General features: G+C 36.3%; 2 protein-coding genes and 1 pseudogene across 2 annotated transcripts; 1 reads left to right on the forward strand and 2 right to left on the reverse strand.

The window, feature by feature from the left end:
• Positions 1-8,077: 8,077 nt before the first annotated feature.
• On the reverse strand, positions 8,078-9,120 carry LOC145006550 (uncharacterized). Its single transcript, XM_078965630.1, has 4 exons — positions 8,905-9,120; positions 8,626-8,663; positions 8,248-8,320; positions 8,078-8,176 (listed from the first exon to the last, which is right to left on the reverse strand). The coding sequence occupies exons 1-4, from the start codon at positions 9,118-9,120 to the stop codon at positions 8,078-8,080; spliced, it is 426 nt and encodes a 141-aa protein (XP_078821756.1).
• A 2,962-nt stretch (positions 9,121-12,082) lies between these two features.
• On the forward strand, positions 12,083-13,027 carry LOC145036422 (cyclin-dependent kinases regulatory subunit 1-like). The gene is made up of 4 exons (XM_078984868.1): positions 12,083-12,201; positions 12,311-12,396; positions 12,527-12,587; positions 12,703-13,027. Exons 2-4 carry the CDS (start codon positions 12,344-12,346, stop codon positions 12,859-12,861), a joined length of 273 nt encoding a protein of 90 aa, XP_078840994.1. The 5' UTR covers positions 12,083-12,201; positions 12,311-12,343; the 3' UTR covers positions 12,862-13,027.
• A 1,888-nt stretch (positions 13,028-14,915) lies between these two features.
• Positions 14,916-18,375, reverse strand: LOC145006558 (uncharacterized; annotated as a pseudogene).
• Positions 18,376-23,373: the final 4,998 nt, after the last annotated feature.

Below are 23,373 nucleotides of genomic sequence, written 5' to 3' on the forward strand. Positions count from 1 at the left end.
TGTGTATTTGGTCCTTGTCCTACCTCAAAAGACTATTGTGCCATATTTATTTATTTTTTATTTTTTTTCTTACTCATGTATTTATTTTTTATATATTAAAAAAAATAATAGACCCACATATCTACATCTCCTTACCCTAAACCTGAAACCACATTTGAGAAATTTAAGTTGGGTCCCACAATAGTCATTTGAGGTATGACAAGAACCAAATGCACAACAAAAATAAATAGTAAGGATCATCTATGTTAAAAATAAGTTATGAACCAAACGCACAAATTATCCAAAACTATAGGGACCATTGGTGCATTTTACTATTACCTTTTCGGTTTGTTCACATCTGGGTAACTATCTTTTTTTGTACACATATATGTAACGAACTTTTTGGAAGTGTTCACATACGACCATTATAACTGGTTACGACCGGATGTAACCTACTACAGCCGGTCATAATGGTCATATATGAACACTTCCAAAAAGTTCGTCACCTAGATGTGTACAAAAAAAAATAATTACCCAGATGTGAACAAACCGAGAAGTTAATTACCTTATTAATTTCATTTCCCATAAGTTTTCAAAAAGAACTCCTTAGTCGTGCAAAAATCAAAAAGAAAAAAATATATATGAAAATGAATATTTATTTTTCTCTTAAATACAAGGACCACAAGAGGCGCATAAACTCATTAAACGAGTTTGGCTCGATTGCTGTCAAGATTGATTCGACTAAGCTAGTTTTCATCCTTAATCCATCCCATAATATTTAATTAAATCTGAGTAAATAAATAAGATTTGTATTTTTCTCTTTTATTCAGTATTTTAGTAGTATTAAATATTTACAATTAATAATATAAAAAAATTAAAACAATAATGTCATGTCGATACTCAATACTGTGAGACATTTTAGCCCGTTTATTTTAACACGTGGTTCTCTTGAACATGAAGCAACATTACAATGATAGAAAAAAGGAAAAAATAAAAGAGAACAAAAAGGGACAGAAAAAAGGTTCGATGGTCGCCGGATATCCCATGGAAGATGCTGTCCTTTTTCTGCAAGACCTAAATTTTGAACCACTTCATGCACGCCCACCACATGATCGCCATTAACACCACAGCCCTTTATTATATCATCTCCACCACCACTAACAGACTCTCCCTCTCTTACTAGCTACTCACCACCTCCGGCCACTCGTCCGCCATGGACTCCATGGTCTCCGGCAAGACCTGTTCAAGGCTGCAGACGTCGATGGTAGCTGAAGATTCTATTCGACTACACACTGTATGATGTGATCTTGAGCCAAAAACGAATGGGTGTCAAAGCTTTTCAGCTCTCATTCAGAGGTTTACTTGACTCTTGAGTCTTGATCATATCTAACAGGGCAACTTAACTCCTTTGGCATTTGCAACTATTTTATCTTTATGTGATGGAAAATCGGATTTTGGTTTGTTTGTGACACTCGATTTTCTGCTTTATGTGTTTGTGTTTAAGTGAATAAATATATTGGGACTCTTTATCAATGATATGTGGTTGGTTGAGTTTGGTTTGACATATCCGCGTAGCTTCTTTTCTTCCACCATGATCATTAATTATGTGATAGTCATTGGTTTTGTTCTTTTTGTCTTGTTAATGTGTGATAAGGTCGTTTGTTGATGTTTCGATTGGCTAGAGAGTAGAGAATAATATGTAATTAAACTGATATACATATTATTTTAGGACCATCCATCTTCCATCCTCTTTCCTTTTCGGTTACCTTTGTTTTGTCTTAAAAACAACAATAAAAATCGTTATTAACATGTTCTTTCAAACTTGATGGTCAATCTAACAAATAAAAATAATAAAACGGTAACGGTAACGGTAACTGTAGTTCAATTATCCGTAGTTACTTAGGTTGTGGGTGTGAGCAATATATTATCACACCCTAAAAGTTGTCACCTCACGAGTTATATCAAAATGGTGTTATAACACAAATCGGAGAAAATGGAGAACATGTTATAACATGAAGTGGTTACTTTTCAAAGATGACATTTTAGCCAATAAACATAGAGGTGTTTGTGATTACTTTTCAAAGATTTTTTATATTTTTTATTTTTTCAAAACGCTAAAAGTTTAAAAAAAATGTTTGACAATTTCAAAAATTTTTTTAAATTGTCTTTTTGGAAAAAAATCGTTTTAGAAGTCAGAAATTGATGACGTTTGATTTTTGTTCATTTAAAAATTAATTCAAACACATTTTAAAAACTTTTCTTTTTGAAAAAAAAAATCATAAGTAAAAAAGTTCTTTTATCAAAATAGAATTTTTAAGTTAAACAATCTCAAACCCCCTTAAAGGGATAATCACTTACAAAGGTAATAACACTCGTTTATTTAGGCTATCTGGTGCGGGCAACAACCCACTGGTATTTTTATCCGATTTAAGAAGGAAATGGCATTAACGGAGGTTGTGGTGGTAACGGGAAGGAACGTCAAACATATAAAGCACAAAAAGGGTGAAGGGGGCGGTGTTTGTGCCATGGTAACACCGTTTTCTTGGTGTCACGTTGGAAAAACGCTGGTGGAGCATTGCCTACACCGGATAGCCTTATATTTAGTCACTTTTTTACATTATTTACCATTGAATTTTTGTCACACCCCAAAACCAAGAACGGCGGAAACGTTTTGGGGCGGAGGACGTCATGTAAAGTATCACAACACAGTAAATGTAAATAAGCAAACAACATCATCCATTGCATTAAATAGATAATTTTAATACAAGCGTGTTCTGTACAGTTTTAAACACCAAAATATAATGTAAATCAAAATAATGTGATGAGTCTTGAATGCGCTCCATCTTCTCAAAAGCTGGCATCGGTACCTGTCTACTGATGACCTGAGAATACAAGTTATTTTGAAAGAGTTTATCAGCATTAAGCTGGTGAGTTCATAAGTGTTTTAGTGTCGGTGTTTGTTTATTAAAAACGTTTGAACCTGTCACAAGTATAAGTTGTAAAATGTATGTAAGTGTTTGTAAAAGTTTGAATCTCTCAGAAAAACCTATATTTTCTATTAAAGTGGCCTTCTACCAAGGCTTAACTGTCTTGTATGCTCGTTTGATGTAAAAGTGTGTAATTTCCCAAGTGTAACTATCTTTTAACAAAATATAGTTTGTACATTAAAGTTTAAGTGAGGCTATCACTAAAAATGTAATGGGTAAATCATTGTAGGACTGTAGTTTTGTATTATTGGAACTACTGCTGTACTAACTACCTTAAACCGGATTTATATTAAGGTACAATGTGATAATTGCACCATACTATCGACTGATAACAACGACATAAAGAACGGTCGTAATAACGGAATGACGTTTGGCACCCGCAGACCTGCAGGTCCGGCTGTAGCTAGCAGCAAGGTGTAGGATAGTCAATCCAGTATAGATCTATACGCAAACTCACGCTCTCCCTCCAAGAGAATTCTGGCTACAACTCGGGCCATGACATTTAAGGCATGCTCCGATATAGTGGATCACAATTGTTATCGTATTCTTATATATGTAATGAAATGTTTCTCGTTCTAGTATAGTTGTATATGTTCTCATAGTATAGTTGTATATGTTCTCTTCCTAGTATAGACTCATGAATGAACTGACTCGTTGATCTAGCAGTTGTAATAGTATGATCCTGTGTTACCCCGATGGTAACTTACTAATGGTGTGTCTAGTACGTATGAATATGGAAGTACTTTTATGTCTATATATGTATATTTGATATATAATTAATATGGAAACGACCTTCGGATGGTCACCCGAAATTCCACCAGACCACATCCAAATCGAGGAAAAGGAAATAGGGCAGGTGGCTTTCCTAAGCGATTTAAACATTATTTACACATCTATACATATATGGGCATGCAATGTATAAGTAGTAAAACAAAGATTAAATAAAAGTATTTGATAAGTAAAAGAGTTTGTAAAACATTTTGATGTAAAACATTTTGAACAGTGATAAAATCATTGGTTTCCTAGTTATTAATCACATGTGATTAATGCAATCACATGTGATTGAAGCAATAACTATAAGTATTTAACTTGTATCCCCCCCCCCCCCCCCAATAAAGTATTTAAACATTTAAAATCATTTCAAAGGTTGATTTAAGGGGTATGAACTCACTTGAAAGTTTTAAGATAGCGAGATGGAAAACCAGGCAGAGTTTCGTCTTGGGAAACGGATTTTTCTCGGGATTCTCGAGAATCTCGGGAGTAAAATCGACCCTTGGGACTTGAGCAAAAAGACCAGAGCTTCGGGTTTGAACGGGCACGGAAATCGAGGCAAGATCGTGAGAGAAAGAGAGAGAATGAGCAAAATTTTCGGAAAGCCTCGCATCCCTTTTATAGGGGTGCTAAACTGCCTCGGTACGCTGGGCGTACGAGGGTACGCAGCGTGTACGAGACGTCATCGCTTACGTATTTCAGATGGGGCGGGTCGGATGGGACGGCGGGTCGGATAGCTTCGCATAGGGGCGACGTGGACGATCCGAGGCCCTTGATTCGAGAAGGCGGGGCGTACGAGGGTACGCAGGGCGTACTCCGGTCCTATCTGCTGACTCCCCTTCGGATATTACCAAGAATTTATATTTAAATTTATATTTATTTTAAATAAACTTCTAAAATTCATATCTCCTTCATACGAACTCCGTTTTCGACGTTCTTTATATCCACGCGTAGGTGAGACTACACTCTACAACTTTCGTTTAGACTCCGTTGGCAAATTCCGAAATTATTTTTATTATTTATTTATTAAAATGACGTGATTAAGGAATTTCTTTAAAAATTCATAACTTCTTTATCTGACGTCGGTTTTTGCCAGACTTTTTACCGCTGAACTACCATTGACGAGACCTTCAATTCTCGTAGAGGTCATTTCGGCCAAAAGTCGTTCGATCTCCGATTCGAGTTTTTAGTTGTCTGTTGCTAAGCTGGACTTGGAAAAATTATAACTTCAATATATGAAGTCGGATTTGGGCGTTCTCTTTACGTACGATCATGGTTTGATGACATTTAAACATAGAAGAAATTTAAATAGGAACTTTTTGGACTTTTCAATATCGAAGTTAATTTTATTAACTCAAAAGTGGTTACAATACTTGACTTTTTAAGTCACTATAAAGAGTTGAAATATCGGGTTGTCACAATTTTTTTTATTTTTTTTAGTTCAAAAAACACATTTATACCAGCTATTATACATCACTTACCATTGAATTTGTTTTTATTGTTCACATTTAGCCGGTTTTAGCCAACTTTGGTATCTCTGACGATTCTCCGGTAAGTCTCCGATTAACATAAGTTTTCCATGGGTTATGGGCCGTTAGAAAGGCAATCTTATTCATCAAAAACAAATTCCATAAAAACCCTTGAGATCTCGATTATTTTAATTTTTTAAAGAATTGATTCTTGAACATGAGTTCTTGTTTCTTTTTTGTAGAACGGAAAAAAATTTATAAAAACTATACAAGCAAAACGCTACAATAACTCCATCGATCTATTTCCGACTGGTTCCCACTTTTTTAAACCTAGAATGTGATTTAGGGTTCTATAGACCATTTCTTATCGTTTCCCCCTAACCAGGAAATACCATCAACCCTCCCATATTGGTCATTGTTGTTCTTGTTCCCTTCTCTTATTGTTGCCTGATTGCATCTCGATATCAATTTTCTAATTGACATCTTCAATTTGTTTCGTTATTTTCTAATCAAAAAATTCAGATTGAGAAATCACTACTGATGTTTTCCTCACCGTTGCTCTTTTTTGTTGTATCTTGTAAGTCCCTTGACTTCGATTCCTTATACTTTTAGTCTTTCTATTTGATTTCCCATAATTTCTAGTTGATCAGTTATTATTCGGGATTTGGGATGTTTTTGGAAGCAAATTGTTTATACACAGATTGAATTGCATTTTCTTTGACTGCTAAAAGCTTTGGATGATTTAATACTCTTATTGTATCTACTTTTCCTTATCTTCTCTTCATAGTCCGCTGTACTTTTTTCTTCTCTATCTCATCTATGAGCATAGCTCAAAAGCCATTGATTTCTAAGCCATGCATCTCTGATTCAAAGATGGTTATTTGTGACATCCCCATTTTCATGGCCATAAAAGACCGATTTTGTTTATACTTGTTTGAAAATCAGAGTAACATTTTAAGTAAAAGTGTTGCGGAATTTGTCCCTGAACAAAATATGATAAAGATTTATCAAAAGCATTTCCAAAGAAATGTATTTCATTAAAAGACTCGGGATGTCGATATAGATCAAAAGCATAAACAATACAACATAAGCCTTACTACATTATTTCGTATTTACAGGCCTATAATCCATTATCTCTCATCCAACATCTATGCTCATGTGCCACTACCTGTAATACAAGAAACTGAGTGGGTCAGACTTGGGATCCTGGTAAGCACATAGGGTTTTCAACCCATAATAAATAAGTTTATTATTTTCATCAACCAAACAAACCCGATGTACAACCTTTGACCAAAAGATAGATCCAAGCCCCTTGGCTCGATCTAGCACGTAAAGTTACAAACTTTACGTGCATGCATGGAAGAATGAGCCCAAATGGATCAAAAAGGAAATCCCAACATGCATAAGCCTTTCCATGGGTTCTAAAACAATTGCTTTCTACCTTAGGGTCCCTCAAGAACCCTGGATCCGAGACCCTAGCCCTCAACCATGCTTGCAATCACGGTTGGTATCCAAAATGGCTCTTAGAAGCCCTAACTTCCTTCAAGAATAGATCTATAATAATAATGAGCAAGGTATAACTTTATACCTCAATTGCACTGTGGAAGATGCTCAAAATCGGATCCCTCTAGCCCCTTCTTGTTTCTTCAAGCTTTTCCTTCCTTTCTTAGACCACAAAAGCATCAAAATCACTCAAAAGGCCTTAGATCTTCACTCACACGATTGGGGTTCGCTATGGGGGTCTTCTGGGAGCAAATGGGACGATGGGTGACTGAATGAGATGTTTAAATAGGATGCAAATACTCATATTAGGGTTTTTGTACAGCCAGGACCTATTCATCGAGTCCGGGACCCGACTCGCCAAGTCCATCACTTAAATCTCGCATCCCGCTTCTACTCGGCGAGTTGGTCCTTCAACTCACCGAGTCCAAGGCCAAAAATGCAGAACACTTCGATAAAAATAAAAAGAATTACTTACCAAGAACCAGGTGCTACACTTGGAGTTTATGGCCGTAAACCCAAGTGTCTTGGCCGTGAACTCCTCTTTTGAGGGTTTAGTGCTTGTTTGACAGGTTACAAGTTCAACTGAAACTTTCATTCACATATTCCTTTGATGTATTTAAAGCTCAGAATGCTCAAACGGACACCAAAAGTGCTAAAAGTTACCAGAAGCAAGTTTGACTAGATTGAAATGTAGGGTTTGTATAAGATAGAAATTCTGGTTTGTCACACACGAGAAGTGATAAAACTATGAAAACAGAAGGATTCATATTGTAAATGCAAATCTTGGTGATTTTTGGATTATATTGATGCATATATATAAACTGCCTCATGACAGTTTATATAACATCAATTGTGAAGATAAAGGATTCAATTGAATGGACTCAAATTGGTGGCCCATCTGTGTAGATTGTAAAGCATAGAATACTTCACATACCATTTGCCTCATTTCAATACAAACTTTAATTAAAATACAACACAAAAGTCATCAAGAGCGACATTAAAAGCAAGAAAAAATGAGGAAAATATTTTCCATTTTAGCACACTTCACATATCAGCTACTGACCACAAGTAAGCTTCTCTTTCTGTAGCTTGTTTTTCATTTTTTCTATTGAACATTTGCTTCTCAAATCCTGCAAAACAAACAAACATCAATTCATCACTTCCAATCAATTCAAAAATAATTTCAAAGTACTTTGATTTTTTACTAATGATAACAATATGTATTATGTAACAAATAAAGTACATAGCTGACATAAGAAAAAAACAAAAAAAGAATTTTGACTAACCGTTGCTGCGGTCAACCCCATCCCAGTATCAACCTGGTCTGATACCATAGCGATTTGGTGCAGCCTCAAAGCCTCTCTTCAACTAGCTGTGATTAGGGACTTGTTGAGGAACTATAAATCCTGATTCTCCCATCCTCTCGTTGTCTCCTATATCTGGAAGAATCACTTCTGATTGCTTCTTCTAAAACATTACACAAATAATATCAGGCAGTTGAATTTGAATTAGGGTTTAGGGTTTAACTTCATTACTACCTTCACTAGATGTGTCATGGGGTCACCCCATCTAACTCTTTCCTTCAGCATATTATCAAGATCTGGATCATCTCTGAAGAAAAAAAAGATGCATCCAATAAGGGTGTGTATTCTTTTTATAGTGGAATTCTAATGTTTGATTGACAATTAATTTGATTAGTTTTTTTGTAAAAACGACTTATTTATATAAACTTGGTAAGGTTTCTTTTCGTTTACTTTCGTAATTTAGTAAAATGTAAAATATATCAAAATATAATAGAGCTAAATCGATAAATAATATGCAAACATCCTTAATCTTACTAGTCTTAACAGTCAGACATGATTTTCAGATTTGTTGTTCAGTCCATTGATATCTATGTTATCATCTTGTGATTATACAAGATGTAGAGATCTCCAATAAGAATCTTTAAGATATTCTACATGAAATATAATTAAAGTAGTAAACAAAGAAACGGGTATCGACAGTAAACACTTGAGTAGTAGATTAGGGAAAAATAATGGAATACAAGTATCAAATTATATTTGAACCTGAATTTGGGGACGTGATAAGATTGTGATATTAGAAGTTGTGAAATGTAGTAAACAAAGAAACGGGTATCTGTAATCATCGTTATTGGATACGAGTGAAACTCAAATAGAATAAATATAAATACTCACAAATCCATAGCCTTTTGATCTTCCGCTATGCTTATCAGTTATAACAACAGCCTCCGAAATTTCCCCAAATTGTTCAAAATAACGATGTAGCGTCTCGATCTGTGTCTCCCATGCAAGCTCTCCAACGAACACCTTTGTATATGTAGTGTCCCCAAATGGATGATTCAAGAACTGTAAACTTGATCCGCTTCCTCTAATCGGCTGATAAGCAACCATATAATTACAATTGTGTAGATATACAAATGGTATCTATATACTCAAAATCAGAAGATAATTTCAGTTCACATAGTGATTGAATTGATGAAGAATTTAGAGAGAAACCCTCGTAGAACCCTAAGAATTATGTCAGCGATGGAGAGAGACAGTGAATGATGTGGCTGAACACGCCGATATAAAAGCCCTAGTTCGTGGGTGCGCACTTATGACGTCCAGAGCATAAAAGCCCTAGTCCTTCTTTGATACCGGGGACAAAAAACCTTAAAATCATCGCCGTTTTGAGTGTGAGGAGTCGTAGAGCACCAATCGCTAACTCCATGAGTTCAGCTCCCTGATTGCAGAATGCGTATGAGTCAATGAGTAAAGAAAATGCATAATACCACTCCCTATAGTGGCTTACAACACTGAGAAAAAAGATTGGAAACATCAAAACAAACGTCGTCGCGAGGCACTTGATCACGAAAGCAAGAGCAATTCTGCTATGAAGACGAAGGCCCTAGGGCTTTTTCTTGCTAATTGGAAAAGGCGGGGGGTTTAATTTTTGGGATCCAATAGGCGGGTGAAATCCCGCTTAAAACGCGTGTTTCATTAAAAAATTATAAAGCGACACACTTAGATGACACATATTTTATGAAAGCGCCCTCCGCATTTCCATTTTTTTCTTTTCTGACACTAATTTTAGGGCACGCAAAAATGCTTGTCTTCTATCCTTCATATTTTGCAAAATTGACATTATTTTTTAGAGCACACACAAATGCATGTCCTCTATCAACGCGTGTCATTGTTTGCGCGTCACTAAAGGGTTGTTTTCTAGTAGTGGCGATCACTTAACCCTTCTACGATGGGCGTACTCTTTCACTGGCCACCTTGCATGCATGGTCTTTTCTTGCCATCTTTCTCCATTAAGGACCAATATTGCTAATAACTTCAAAGTGCTATAACTCCTTCATTCTAAGTTCGTTTTCGACGAACTTTATACCCACGAAAAGATGGCGAGAAGCCCTACGCTCTTAAGTACACACCCAAGCCTTAAAACTTTTTGAATAAAACCCGAGACCCACAAAAGATCGAATCGCTTATACCCTAAGCCTCTGAAACCATAACCGAAGTACTTTTCAAAACACGGTGTCACATTAGCAAACTCATCAATTGTAAATGCTCTAACAAGAATAAAACTTGTTTTACTAATAACATGTTCTCGAGTTTATTTTAGGTAGGGCGAAGGCAAGTTAAGGAATTCTAAATTGAAAATTTTTGTTAAGTTTTTTTTAACAAAGGAAAAGAAATCGATGAAAAGGGAGCAGATGGAAAATAACTTACAAACCATTCGAGGGAACAAAAGGATAATATGCTACAAACCATCTACCCACTTTTGAGTGGATTAAGAAAGGAATAGAAAGAAATGTGCATAAATTACCTATTTGTCCATAAAAAAAAAGTCTTGTTTATTTCCAATCAAGGGCATATATATAATATGTTTATTCCATTCTGGTTCTTTTTAACTTGAGAACATTCATATCTGTAATGGATGAGTGGGAGGAGAACTGTGATGGTTTGCAGGTTAAATCTCAGTCCCAGGAAAATTATTCTGAAAGTGTAAAGCTGAAGTTAAAAGAAGGTTATGAAAGTAGATGCACCAAAAGTGTATCTGTGAATCAATTGCCTTTAATTAAACATTGTAATGCTTATTCTTTATCGAAATCATATGAATACATTGAAGATTTAGGCATTACGATGATTCCTAGCAAGACATCAGATTGTGAAGCTCTGTAAGTAAATCAGATGACTAATGTATACAAGAAGAAATCAATTGAAGGATTTAGAGCAGCAGGCTCTCTCTCTCCGGTGAGACCAAGCCTTCGTCACTTACGTTGCCTCAACCAACGACTCAGGAAGCTAAAGCTCGCGGCTTCCCTGATTTGATCTCCATTCCTATAGTTAAAGGGGTTTTTGGTTGCTGATCCCACCCCTCTTCGTGCAAATCAAAAACCTAGAAGAGGAGATGATGTGAACCGAAAGCCTGGAAGAAAATTTAACCATGGCCAGAGAAGATGAAGTGGGCGACTGAAGATGAAGCGGCCGGAAGTGTGTATGTGTGAGAGTGTGTGTTGTGGTGGCTGTAGAGAGAGAGGGTTGGTGAAATTTTATTTTTTATTGTTTATTTTTTATTTTTAATTATTTAAATATCAAAATAAATAAATAAAATAGAAAAAAGAAATGAAAAGGGCAAACTCGACTTTTCAAGTGTATTAAGGACTAAAACCCCTAAAAAAACTTTGATTTTGGACCTTCCATGTAAATTGAAAACTTTTTGTACCCTATCCAAAAAAATTTAAATACCACAGGGACCAAATTTACAATTTTGTCTTATTTGTGAACCTGCCCCTTCCCCTGCCCGCACCCGATTATTTTAAACAAACACCCGTACGGGATCGGGGTTTCATGAAACTTTCTGACATCCTTATAAGTGAATTAAGAACCAACATGTTCACAAAAAATAGATTCAACAGGGTTGATCCGACCTCTTAAAAAACTGATTTTTAAAATATATGTTAAAGAAAATTTATGCAAATATTTCATGTTGTTTTGGGGATTTTTTTTTTAAACTGCAAAACACATCATCTAAATCTTACTCTTGAGCTATATATTTGTCAATCACAAGACATGAACTCATCCCTTTATTTTAAGGTTTTTTTTGTTTTGTATTATTTATAATTCTAAAATTAATAATAATATAATAATAATATCATTTGGTTTTTTTACCGAATCGACCACAGTCAAACCGTTAAAACCTATTCAATAACTGAAATAACCATCTTCAAAACATTGATATGTGTCTAGAAAAAAAAACGATTTCACATTTTTTAAAGATTAATAATGATCAGTATTATTATTAAATAAAAATGAATTAGTTTTCTTTTACACTTTCAAATTTTGAAAATTGAAACCAATTTCCTACCGTTGCAAAATAAAGTAATAATTTTAAAAAACACTATATGTACGTGAAAGTAGTCTCCCTTTGCCCAATTGTCCATCACATTCTTCCTTTCTACGTCGTCACAACGCTCCCTCACTAAACAGGTATCTAGGGTTTTTCATTGATCCTCAAATTTCTTAATTTCTACTAAAATTTCGCCCCGTTTGTTTCATTCATCATAATCTACACTTATTCTAATCCCTATTTCATCAGGATTTGGTTAAACTTTGCTCAATTCAATCGATTATGGGTCAGATCCAATACTCCGAGAAGTACTTCGATGATACGTTCGAGTACAGGTAACAATTCTTCTCTCAAACCACTTCGATTTGTTCTCTATTTCTCCTAAATCGTGCTTATCCTGTTCAATCTTTCGTATAACGATCTCTAACAGTTAGTTTTACGATGTTCTGAACTTGTTATTGATAGGCACGTAGTTCTTCCTCCAGAAGTCGCGAAGCTTCTTCCGAAGAATCGTCTTCTAGCCGAGGTATGTTGTTGATTCCAACGATAATTAGGGTTTCATATACGTGTTTATACGAGTTCTAGAGGAACAAAATCGATCATTACAACTATGAGACTTTTGTGATTTTGATTTTGTGTAGACGGAATGGAGAGCAATTGGGGTGCAACAGAGTCGAGGATGGGTGCACTATGCGATCCACAGACCAGAGCCACACATCATGCTGTTCAGGAGGCCTTTGAATTATCAGCAGAACCAAGAGAATCAGGCTCAAGCTCACCAAGGTCTGCTTGCTAAGTGACCCAACAACAATTAGTATTTTGTGGTATGAAGTATGAACACACATCTCATTTCCTGTAGAAATGGGTAGATGATAAAGTTTGATAATCTGGCATCTGAATCATATTTCAGAGTGTTATGTTACTGTAGTTTGGTTTATGATGATGATCATGTTTTCAGAATTTTAATAGTTACTCCTTGCTATGGATCAGTTACTCCATAATACTTTGGATTTTTTTTTTCAAACTACATTTTTAGAAAATGCAAAGTTTGAGAATTGTTATTTCTCAAAACTTTGATCAAAATTTCATAATATATATTTTATTTAAACAAGAAGTAGGTTCGAAAATTGAGAAACTAGTTTGAAATTCTGAAATTATTCATGAGTTTTGAACCTTGTTCATCGTGTGTTTGAGTTGATTTTTTAATCGTTTTCAAAAATGATTTTTTAATCGTGAGAAAGAGATACGAAATTTTGGAGACGGGGGGTGGGTTGCAACTGTTTACATCTTATTTACCCATATTAATTAATATTAATTAGAAATGAACTTACCAACAATAGACTTTGGGATTTCAAATTTTTGTCAAAAATCTTTTGGATATTTTGGTCCTTATAATTATTTAGTTTATAGAAAAGGTCACTGTGAGTGTTTTTTTCATTTTGTTTTATTTTTATTTTATAGAAGCAATATGTTTGTAGGTTTGGTCAATGTATAAAATAAAATAATTTAAAGAAAATTTATTTACGCATTGTTTTACTGAAACGCGCCATATGTTAAAAAAATCTATACACAAGTGTTTGGTCAATGTATAAAATAAAATAATTTAAAGAAAATTTATTTGCGCATTTTTTTACTGAAACGCGACAAAAAATATATACACAAGAGTTCGTATACCCCCCCCCCCCCCCCCCCCGGGAATATATTGTCATATTTCTTCCTTATATTTATTGTTCTTGCGCTTTGACCACATGAGTTTTGTATATTTGTTGTTGGTTTGCTCTCTATACTTTCGTTGTTACATAATTTCGCTCCAGCGAAGCCGTAGTAACTTGCTAGTTTTAATTATTTTGAATAGTTTTAAATAGTTTTTAAAAAACGGTTATGAAAAGGTAAATTAGATATATCATTCAAAATCATAAATAAAAAAAAAAAATTCATTAATAAAACCAATCTAATTAATCGTGAATTTTAAAAAATATTGAAATAAATATGTTTAGGTTGATTATCGGATAGATTTTTTGAAAAATTACATAGAACTAGAAAAGATTCTCCTGCATTGCGGGGGTTAGAGGGTATTCGTTTCGTAATAAAATCAACTTTAAAACTTTTCAGTTATATTAGCAATGTACTTGCATTTCTTTACATGCAATAATCACAACATACTTGCTGTGTCTTTACTCATACTAGCAATGTACAAATGGCATTATGCTTTCATTTCAAAATGTAAAAAAAAAACATTACAATGCCTATATTGGAAAGGAGATGCCTCAAGCCAATGACTTTATCAGCTTTCCATATCTTACCAACTGCTCCAAATGAGTTTGCAATTATTTCACCATCTTCTTGTGTTGCACCTCCTCCCATACTTGTAACTAATGTCATACAAAGTATAAACAAAAGTGTGTTGCTATTTGAAGGGACAAAATTGTAAATCTAATTTTATATTGATCTTCAGGTTTATTTCATTTTCTGTTTTTTATTGCGTTTAGTAAATTTGTCCCTGCTTAAGGTTTCTTAAAAAAAATAAAGATAAAATAAGAAAGTACTAATCCTTACTTACCCTCTCGATAAAAATATATGTGAGTGTCCCATCTGCATATTCTCGAAGCTCTTGCTTGCTAAGTGTTCTGTTCATATCTTTATCAAGTGCAAGGAACATATATGTAGTGTACATGAAAATATAATGAGGGTAGTTTCGTCTTTTTATATAGAATCAAATTGTGTCCTCTTCCTCCCATTAAGATGGATGAAATCCATCAATCATGAAGATAAATTCTACCTACTTGGTATATAAAATTTTGTTTCATTAAGTATATAGTTGAGGGTATTTTGGTCTTTTGGAGACTGGATATACTTACCACATACACAACCCGAGGGTGGAGATGTTGATTACATCAATGATTATGCTTCCACCAGAAGGCTCCACCAACCTCAACAGGATTAGAGTTGATTCCCTACCTCCAGTTGTATTCCTTCTAAAGCTTAGGTGACTAACTAACAGGAACACTGGAAACACAGATTCCATTCCTCTCGTCCAAGAAAGTAGATCCCATTTGGCTGCAAAGATAAAGGAAGTATATTTTATATTCAAGATCACATAATGTTTTAGAAGGAAGTGGAATTTGTCATGAGTTTGGTTGTTATGAAATGGAAGGGAATTGAATTCCAGTTCCAGCCAAATCTTATGGAATTTTGGGAATAAAGTCTTGAAGAAAAATAAAAAATTGTAAATACTTCTTACCATAGCAGCTAATCCTTTTGTTGTCAAGATAAACGTGACATGTATCAGACCATATAGAGTCTATGCTGCTGATTCAATCTGTTCAATTTGTTCCTCTTAAAAGGAATCACCGTGAGAGGATTCATAGTCCAAGATGAGATCAAGGGCATGGTCATAAAATGGAACTTGGTTGCTTAATCCACATAAATTAAAATCATCTTGAATATAGTCATCATCAACTTCACAGAAGAATTCATTGCCACGTAGACTACAAAACCTTGAAATCCAAAATGTTTCCTCCCCATCTGAGCTACTAACATCTAATTCCTCCACATCACTGTCTGTTTTAGATTCCTCTACCACTTTTTCCTCTTCTACATATCCATAAAAAATTGTTATTAAAGGATAAAAATCAAGTATGTCCTCCATTGTCAACAATTCCCATAACAGGTCTGCAACTAAAATCAAATGGAAGAGTTGCTTAATCTACTTCTCATGTTCACAGGCATACAAACATAACAAATAGATTCATCTCGTTCTTCATATTCTATAATCTATCATCCAAACAAAAAGACTGCAATTTCACATGAAGAAAACTACCTCATATTGATATTATGTAACACCCAAAGTTTGGAAGGCCAAGAAAAGAAAGAAAACCCCAATTTTAAGGGGAGACTCAGCGAGTCCAAGGAGGGACTCGGCGAGTCCGAGCGGGATCCGGGTCGAGGGGTAAGCGACCGACTCGGCGAGTCGGCCAAGGTGACTCGGCGAGTCTGGTCTGAACGAGGAAAACCCTAATCCCGGGAGTTGTATCCTATTTAAAGAGTGCTATGTCCCTCCTTCAGCCCCCATATCACCCTAGAGAACCTGTACACCCTTGATTTCATGTGAGCTTCCATCATTTGAGAGTAATAGCTTGGAGAAGGAACTTTGGGAAAGGAACTTGAAGATTAAGAAGGTTGCTTCAAAGGAAGAGGTGTAGATCCGAGATCTACTCCAGTGGTGTCCATCTTGGAGGTAACAAGCTGCTATTTTCCCTCCTTTACACCTAGATCTATGTGTTGTTGTTGGGGTTTTTAGCCATGATGTTATTCTTTCAAGTTAGAAGCCAGATCTGAAGTTGCTACTTCAGATCTAAGCATATGATGGTCTTGAGAAGCACAAAGTATCAGCCCTTGAGTGGATCATGGAGCCTCTTTGACTTAAACCCTAGTTCATGGTGTATTTTGCCTAGATCTCCTTGTCTACGCGTAAAGTTTGCAACTTTACGTGAGGAATAGGCTTGGGAAGGATAGATCTACAGTTTGGAGTCCATGTATGACTCAAAAGCCCTCTGCATGTAAAGGGATTTGAATGGACTCGACGAGTCCTTTGAGTGGACTCGGCGAGTAGCATAAAGGTGTGGAGCAACTCGACGAGTGGGATGAACAACTCGTCGAGTCAGATGAAGATTGCCTTGTACTCGGCGAGTCTGTTCTTGGACTCGGCGAGTCAGGTTGCGAAACCCCAAACCCTTCGAGTTGGGACTCGAATCAGTGAGTTGGGTGGAGACTCAGTGAGTTGGACAGGTCAGGACTCAGAAATCGGTAGACTCGGCGAGTCATGGACTGACTCGGCGAGTCGAGACGCGAATGGAAGGAATCTGAACATTTTGAACTCGGCGAGTCAGTAGGGTGACTCGGCGAGTAAGGTTGACTTTGACCAGGGTTGACTTGGTTGTCTTTCGGGGGTCAGTTAGACTCAGTATTGCTTTGATATTGGTAGTTCGGGGAGCAGGAGTTCAGTGAGTTGTCGGGCAACAGCTAGTGAGATCATCAGCAAGTTCAGCCAGTGCAGGTGAGTTTTCCCTTTGTGTGAATGGTTCTAAGGCCACAATGCCGGCCCATGTAGTTATGAGTAGAAGACCCGGGGGTTAGCCCTAGGCACAGTATGCTAGTATGATATTCAGGACGAAGTCCAGTAATAGCGGGTGGGTGCCCAAGGATTTATTTATATGATAGATTATACTTGTTGTCTGTGTGATACATGTATGTGCCTGGTAGGGAGGTGAGTGTGGGCGAGGTCCCGTATCTCACCAATAGCAGAGTGTGGATGGGGTTCCATATCTCATTAGAAGCAAAAAAGGGGCGAGGCCCAAGCTAGAACCGGAGTGAGAGTGGGTTGGACCCGTATCTCACTACCATTAGGAGCGTAGATGGGGTTCCATGACTCATCAGTAGCAGGACATGGGCGAGGCCCAGGATAGGCGAGGCCTTAGGACAGAACCATTTGCATGTGTTTAGTTATGTGTTGTGATATGTTTATGTGTTATTATTTGTTGGCGGGTGAGGCCCTGTGACAGGCGAGGCCTAAGTAAAACAGATTTGTATCCGAGCGGGGCTCGAAGCCAGGCGGGGCCTGGAGTGGCGGGGCCGTTGTTGGGGGCGAGGCCTGAGGTAGGGGGCGAGGCCCAAGATAGCGGGCGTGGCCCAGTATGTGCAGTATGTGGTTATGCATGGTATGTGGTAGGGTGGGGAACTCACTAAGCTTCGTGCTTACGGTTTTCAGTTTTGGTTTCAGGTACTTCCGGTAACGGAGGGAAGAGCTCGGGGTGATCGCATAGCACATACCATAGATTAGACAACCTGGGAATGTTTACTCTGATAATGAACATGTGTTTTGAAAACTTATACTCATATTATGTTTTGGAATGATGACTTTGCTTTAAGTAATGTTTTATTAAAAGAAATTTTTGGTCTTAAATTTTGGGTCGTTACATATTACCAATATTTGATGCATTTCAATGAGCTCATTTGGTTACCGACAACATACAATCGTACAAAAACAGATAAATGGCTAAAGTCATAAGTATAACCTACAAAATCGGCTTTTTAACAATGATATTGCATGAATCTCGAGAGAGAGGCAGAAAAGAAAAACCTTTACTTGGTTTCTTATTAGGATAAGATGACACAGAGAGTCTGGAGTTACCAGCTGATAAAGGGTCTTTGTTACGATCATTTCCATCTATACTTGACCCCCCTTCGCCTCCAATCAAATCCATGGTTGTTTCTGTTTTTGCTTTCGATCCTCCTCCACCTCTCTCCCTGTACATTTTATCCTTCTTTCTTGTCTGTATCTCGTTGAAAAAACAAAGTCTAATGGTGGTGTCGATTTTAACACATCAAATCAAGTGTCTGAAATCAACCAATTAATGAAATCGAAAACCCATTAGTGACGATTCCTTCAGATCAATGTTGAATGGTTTGGCGATAGTTTATCCTGCGAACCTTTGCAGGAGGTAGAAGATGTGCTGGGCTGATCATGGGTTTATAGAAGAAATAGAACAGACTAAAGAAAAATGTAAAAATATTACTCCCCATCTTCAAGGATCGGTGCGGATCGGTGCAAGGGACAACGCCATCTTCGTCGATATTCCCGATGTTTTCTCCACCGATGATGATGAAGAATTTTATTGGTATTCCCAGGCTCAACGAATTGAGTCTCATACGACGTCCACAATGTGTCCCACTGAACCTTAATCAAATAGAGAATTCAGCGAGTCGCAATTCTTAACAAACCCAACACCTCCGGTACTCCGACTACCTGATTTGAATCCTCAATTAGGGCTTACAGAAGAATGATGTCAAAGAGGGAGCCGACAGAGATGAAAATTTAGGCGGAGGTAGAGATAATAGAAAGGTGGTCAGCGTACAGGAGGTGGAAGTAGTGAGAAGAACAAACCCATCCAGCTCCAATCGACGAAGCAAAAATGAAGGAAGAAGACGGCGCGTAGTGGGGAAGGCGGTAACTAAGGCGTGGAAGTCAACAGAGAAGAATGGATGATAGAATGGGAGTCGATGTTCAATATGTAGATCGGTGGGCAGTGGGTTGTTGAGGACACAGCACGTAGCACCTAGTGTGTCAGCAAGCAAAGGAAAAAAAAAAAAACAAAAAAAAACAAAAAAACAAAAAAAAGTTTTCAACTTGCATGGAAGATCCAAAATCAAGATTTTCCTTTGATTTTGATCCTTAGAAATTTGAAAAGACTATTTTACTCTTATTATTTCTTTTTTATATTTTCTTTATTTATTCTAATTGTTTTTTAATTTTAAAAAAAAATGGGCCCACGACATTACAACAACCCACCTCACTACCTCACCCTGCATTTCTTTCGCTCTTTCTCACTCATCAAAAAAACGTCGGCTTCATCGTCTTCATTCCCGTCAAAAAGCCCTAATGGTCCCCGCCCAAATTTCTCGTTGTCCCTCATCATCGGTAAGTATGTTACTTCTCATCGTCTTCACTCCCCCTCTCTTTCTTGAACCAATGGATACACAAACCTGCAATTACGAAACCTCGATGATTGGACCCAACAATCGGATATCGCATGTCCACCGTACTCCACTCCATTGTCGGTTTAATAAACACACCTTTGATGAAACCCCCTTCCCCTTCAGGAGGTCTGATTAAACTTTATCTATGTAGCACTTTTTCTGGTAAACTTGGTCAGGTTAATTGAAAGTCTTATCTTTATATAGAACTTGTATGGAGAAATTAGATGTTCACATTAGATCAAAAGATGAAGAAATTCGATGTAGATGTAACAGAGAAACAGAGGTGAGTTTGGGTTTGAAATAAGATGCAATGTGTTTGGGTTTTGTGGATTCCACATTTGGAACAAAATAGTAGATTCCAGGTTAGGTGATTCAACGGTAAGGAGAGATAGAAGCAAAGATCAGGTTTATGGGTTATGTTCTCCGGCGACGAAAGTTAGCTCAGTCCTAATTTCTTAGGCGTTGTAAGCGATCATCAATTATGTGTGTGTGTGTTAGAGATAGTTGCAGGTATCGAATCGTCAATTATGTATTATTTTTTAATTTTTTGTATGTATGTGATTTGGTTTGGAAGAAAATAGGATGATGAAGACAATCAAATAAGAGAAATGATCAGAGAGAGAGAGAGGGGGGGAGGTAGGGTAGAGTGGAATCTTTTTTTTTTTTTTGACAAAACTACAAATTTGGTCCTTGTGGTTTGCAAAAATCTTTGGATGGGGTCCAAAAAGTTTTCAGCTTGCTCTGAAGGTCCAAAATCAAGGTTTTTCTGGGTTTTTGGTCCAAAAATATTTAAAACTACTGATTTACCCTTTCAATTTCAATTTTATATTTTCTTTTCGTATTTATTAGAATACTTTATGAAATAAAAATAAAAAAACAAAAAAGATAGACCCCACTCCACCTCTCTCTCTCTCTCTCTCTCATCACATGACCAAAAACCCAATTACTCCATCGATTCTTCCCACAGTTCCATCATCTTCTCTCCATATTCTCTCCATGGACACACGAACTGCAACCTCATATTGTTACAGTTCACGATAAGCAAACACTCTTCACATCACAATTCCCACTGTCGACCACCACAATCATAAACACAACCTGCAAATCAGAAAGAAAACACACACAAGTTAATTTTTCTTCAATCGAGTTTACACCATTTTTTTCTTTCTCGAGTGTGTGTGTATGTGTTTCAGTTTTTCACTATGTATATTGAACCCAGATGTCAGATCTTCGATTATTTGTGGAAATATGCTTCAATTTATGTTGTTTATCAACCCTTACTTCTTAAGAGCCCTAATTTCTTTGATGGTGGTTGTCCGATGATTAACAACATATATGGAATCCCTTACACAGGTTTGTGTTGAACCAAAGGTTAGGGTTCTGATTCAAAGACGTAGTAATGATGATGACGACACTAATGGAGCAAATGAAAACTTTGACAGCTGGAACTCAATAACGGCGCGTGCAGGTGAGAAAAAGAAGAAGAAGAAGAAGAAGAAGAAGAAGGGATGGGGGAATTAGTGTGCATTCCTCATATTCTAGTTCATCATCTCATCATCGACGCATACGTTACCAGTTCATCATCTCATCATCGACTCATCAATTGGGGGAATTTGGTGTTGTTGATGATTGTGTTTAGTTGGAATTTTTCACAACCTCAAAACAAAACCCAGATGGAACACAAGCTCTCTTTTTTTCCACATATTTGGGTTTTTTAATAGGAGCTTTTAGACAGAAACGATTGGTAATTTGGAATATATGTGTATGTGTTTGGTTTATGTGGATTTGTTTTTATTTTCAAGCAAGAAAGAAGCACACAAGTCCAACCATGGCGTTTTATTTTAAGAGAGAAAGAGAGAGAGAGAGAGAGAGAGAGAGAGAGAGAGAGAGAGAGAGAGAGAGAAAGAAAAAGAGAGAGAGAGAGAGAGAGAGAGAGAGAGATAGGGAGAGAGAGAGAGATAGAGAGATGAGGAAGAGGAAGAAGAAGAAGAAGAAGAAGAAGAAAGAGAATTGGGGAGGGCTCCGATGGGGTGGGGAGAGAGAGAGAGAGAAAGAGAGATGCAGTGAACCAACCTAATTCCTTTTTGCATTAATATTTATAAAATAAAATATAAAAAATACAAAAAAGAAATTTAAAGGGCAAAACAGTCAATTCAAGTGCTGCATGGACCAAAATTACAAGAATTTTTTAAGTTTATGACCAAAAACCCAGAAAACCCTTAATTTTGGACTTTCTGTGCAAGCTGGAAACTTTTTGGATCTCATCCAAAGATTTTTGCAAACCATAAGGACCAAATTTGCAGTTTTGCCTTTTTTTCTAATTATTTAAATTCTAAATTAAATTTTTAAAAAAAAGGAAATAGGAAATAAAAAGGGAAAAATTGACCTTTCAAGTGTACCATGGACCAAATTCACAAGAAATTCTTAATTTTATGACGAAATTCACAAAAAAAATCGTGATTTTGGACCTTCTATGCAAGTTGAAAACTTTATGGATCTTATTCATAGTTTTTTGCAAACCATATGGACTAATTTTGCAGTTTTGTCTTAATATAATTATATAATAAGTTGAGAAAAGTAAAGAATCTACTAAATTCTAACTGTTTTATTAAAAGAATATGTTTCATTTTTGAAAGATTACAATCATCCTTTTTTTTCTAAAATGAAAAGAACTAGAGCACATGGGTGGATCCAATGTAGAGCCCGGGATAGTGTTTCCCTTCACTTATATAGTGTATCAAAAGATACTTCAACTTCATGTTTATATAACATGACTTTAGGTTATCTAAGGATTCGATTAAGGTTTAGGTTTAAAACCGAAACCAAAGTACATCGGAAAAAAATTAGGCCATCCGAAATTTTTTTGGGATACCTCTTTACTTTGAACCTGGCTCCGCCACTACTAGAGCACAAAAATAACGAATATGATTAATTCTAGCCCTTCCTCCTTTCTCTTGTAATCGATCACACAAAGGTTGTATAAAAACGAAGAACCGAGGTCCTTTTTTGTTGTATGTTTGCATGTCCTTCCTCCTTTCTCTTGTAATCGATCACACAAAGGACAAACATGAGCGTCTCCTTCCTTCCTTCCCTCGCTCGATACTTTCTCTTAAATCTGGATTGTAAGTCATGTGGTCACAATAAAATCAAAAAATATCCTTTTGTGCGAGATAACGATGGTGAATTGGCGATGGTGTCGGTGGTTGATGGTGAATCAGCAGTGGTGTGGGACGAGATTGAGATGATGATGGTGGTGTGTCATCATGACTAAATCTAGGCTAAATTAATGTCAATTAGTTGTCTGGCACTTAACAAGTTGTTTGTTAATTACGACATATAAATATAATACACGTCCCTTACAATTTGTGCTTTTCCTTTCACTTCCAGTTTCACACTTCCTTGACCCATGACTTTTATCCGGATACTATTTAATTCCCAATTTGTGTTCTTCCTTTCGAGCCTAGTTCTAATACCACTGTTCGCAAATCACTTATATATAAAAGAAAACTCAGAAGATGTATCAACTGTTTGAAATTGTTTGAGGAATCAATGACAAAAAAACATAACAGAAAGGCAAAAAATCTAGCCACTATCTCTACTATATCCAAAATGGAAATTCAAAAACACAAACTTAATTGATTTCCCTTACAAATAGCTTTTACATAAGTGATTTTTACATTAAGCTTTGTAACTTACAAATAGCTTTTACATAAGTGATTTTTATATTAATGAACTAACAACATGTTAGAAAGAAACAAAACATAAAATAATAATTG

This window comes from Lactuca saligna, chromosome 1, assembly GCF_052625555.1.
Source record: "Lactuca saligna cultivar CGN05327 chromosome 1, ASM5262555v1, whole genome shotgun sequence".
Classification (NCBI taxonomy): Eukaryota; Viridiplantae; Streptophyta; class Magnoliopsida; order Asterales; family Asteraceae; genus Lactuca; species Lactuca saligna.

Coding starts and splice junctions, on each gene's coding strand:
- LOC145006550 (XM_078965630.1), bottom strand. CDS start 9,120: ATGGTTGCTTATCAGCCGATTAGAGGAAGCGGATCAAGTTTACAGTTC. Junction 8,664..8,904: donor GATCAAAAGGCTATGGATTT/GTGAGTATTTAT, acceptor TATTTCATGTAG/AATATCTTAAAGATTCTTAT. Junction 8,177..8,247: donor CCATGACACATCTAGTGAAG/GTAGTAATGAAG, acceptor GTAATGTTTTAG/AAGAAGCAATCAGAAGTGAT.
- LOC145036422 (XM_078984868.1), top strand. CDS start 12,344: ATGGGTCAGATCCAATACTCCGAGAAGTACTTCGATGATACGTTCGAG. Junction 12,397..12,526: donor GATGATACGTTCGAGTACAG/GTAACAATTCTT, acceptor TGTTATTGATAG/GCACGTAGTTCTTCCTCCAG. Junction 12,588..12,702: donor AGAATCGTCTTCTAGCCGAG/GTATGTTGTTGA, acceptor GATTTTGTGTAG/ACGGAATGGAGAGCAATTGG.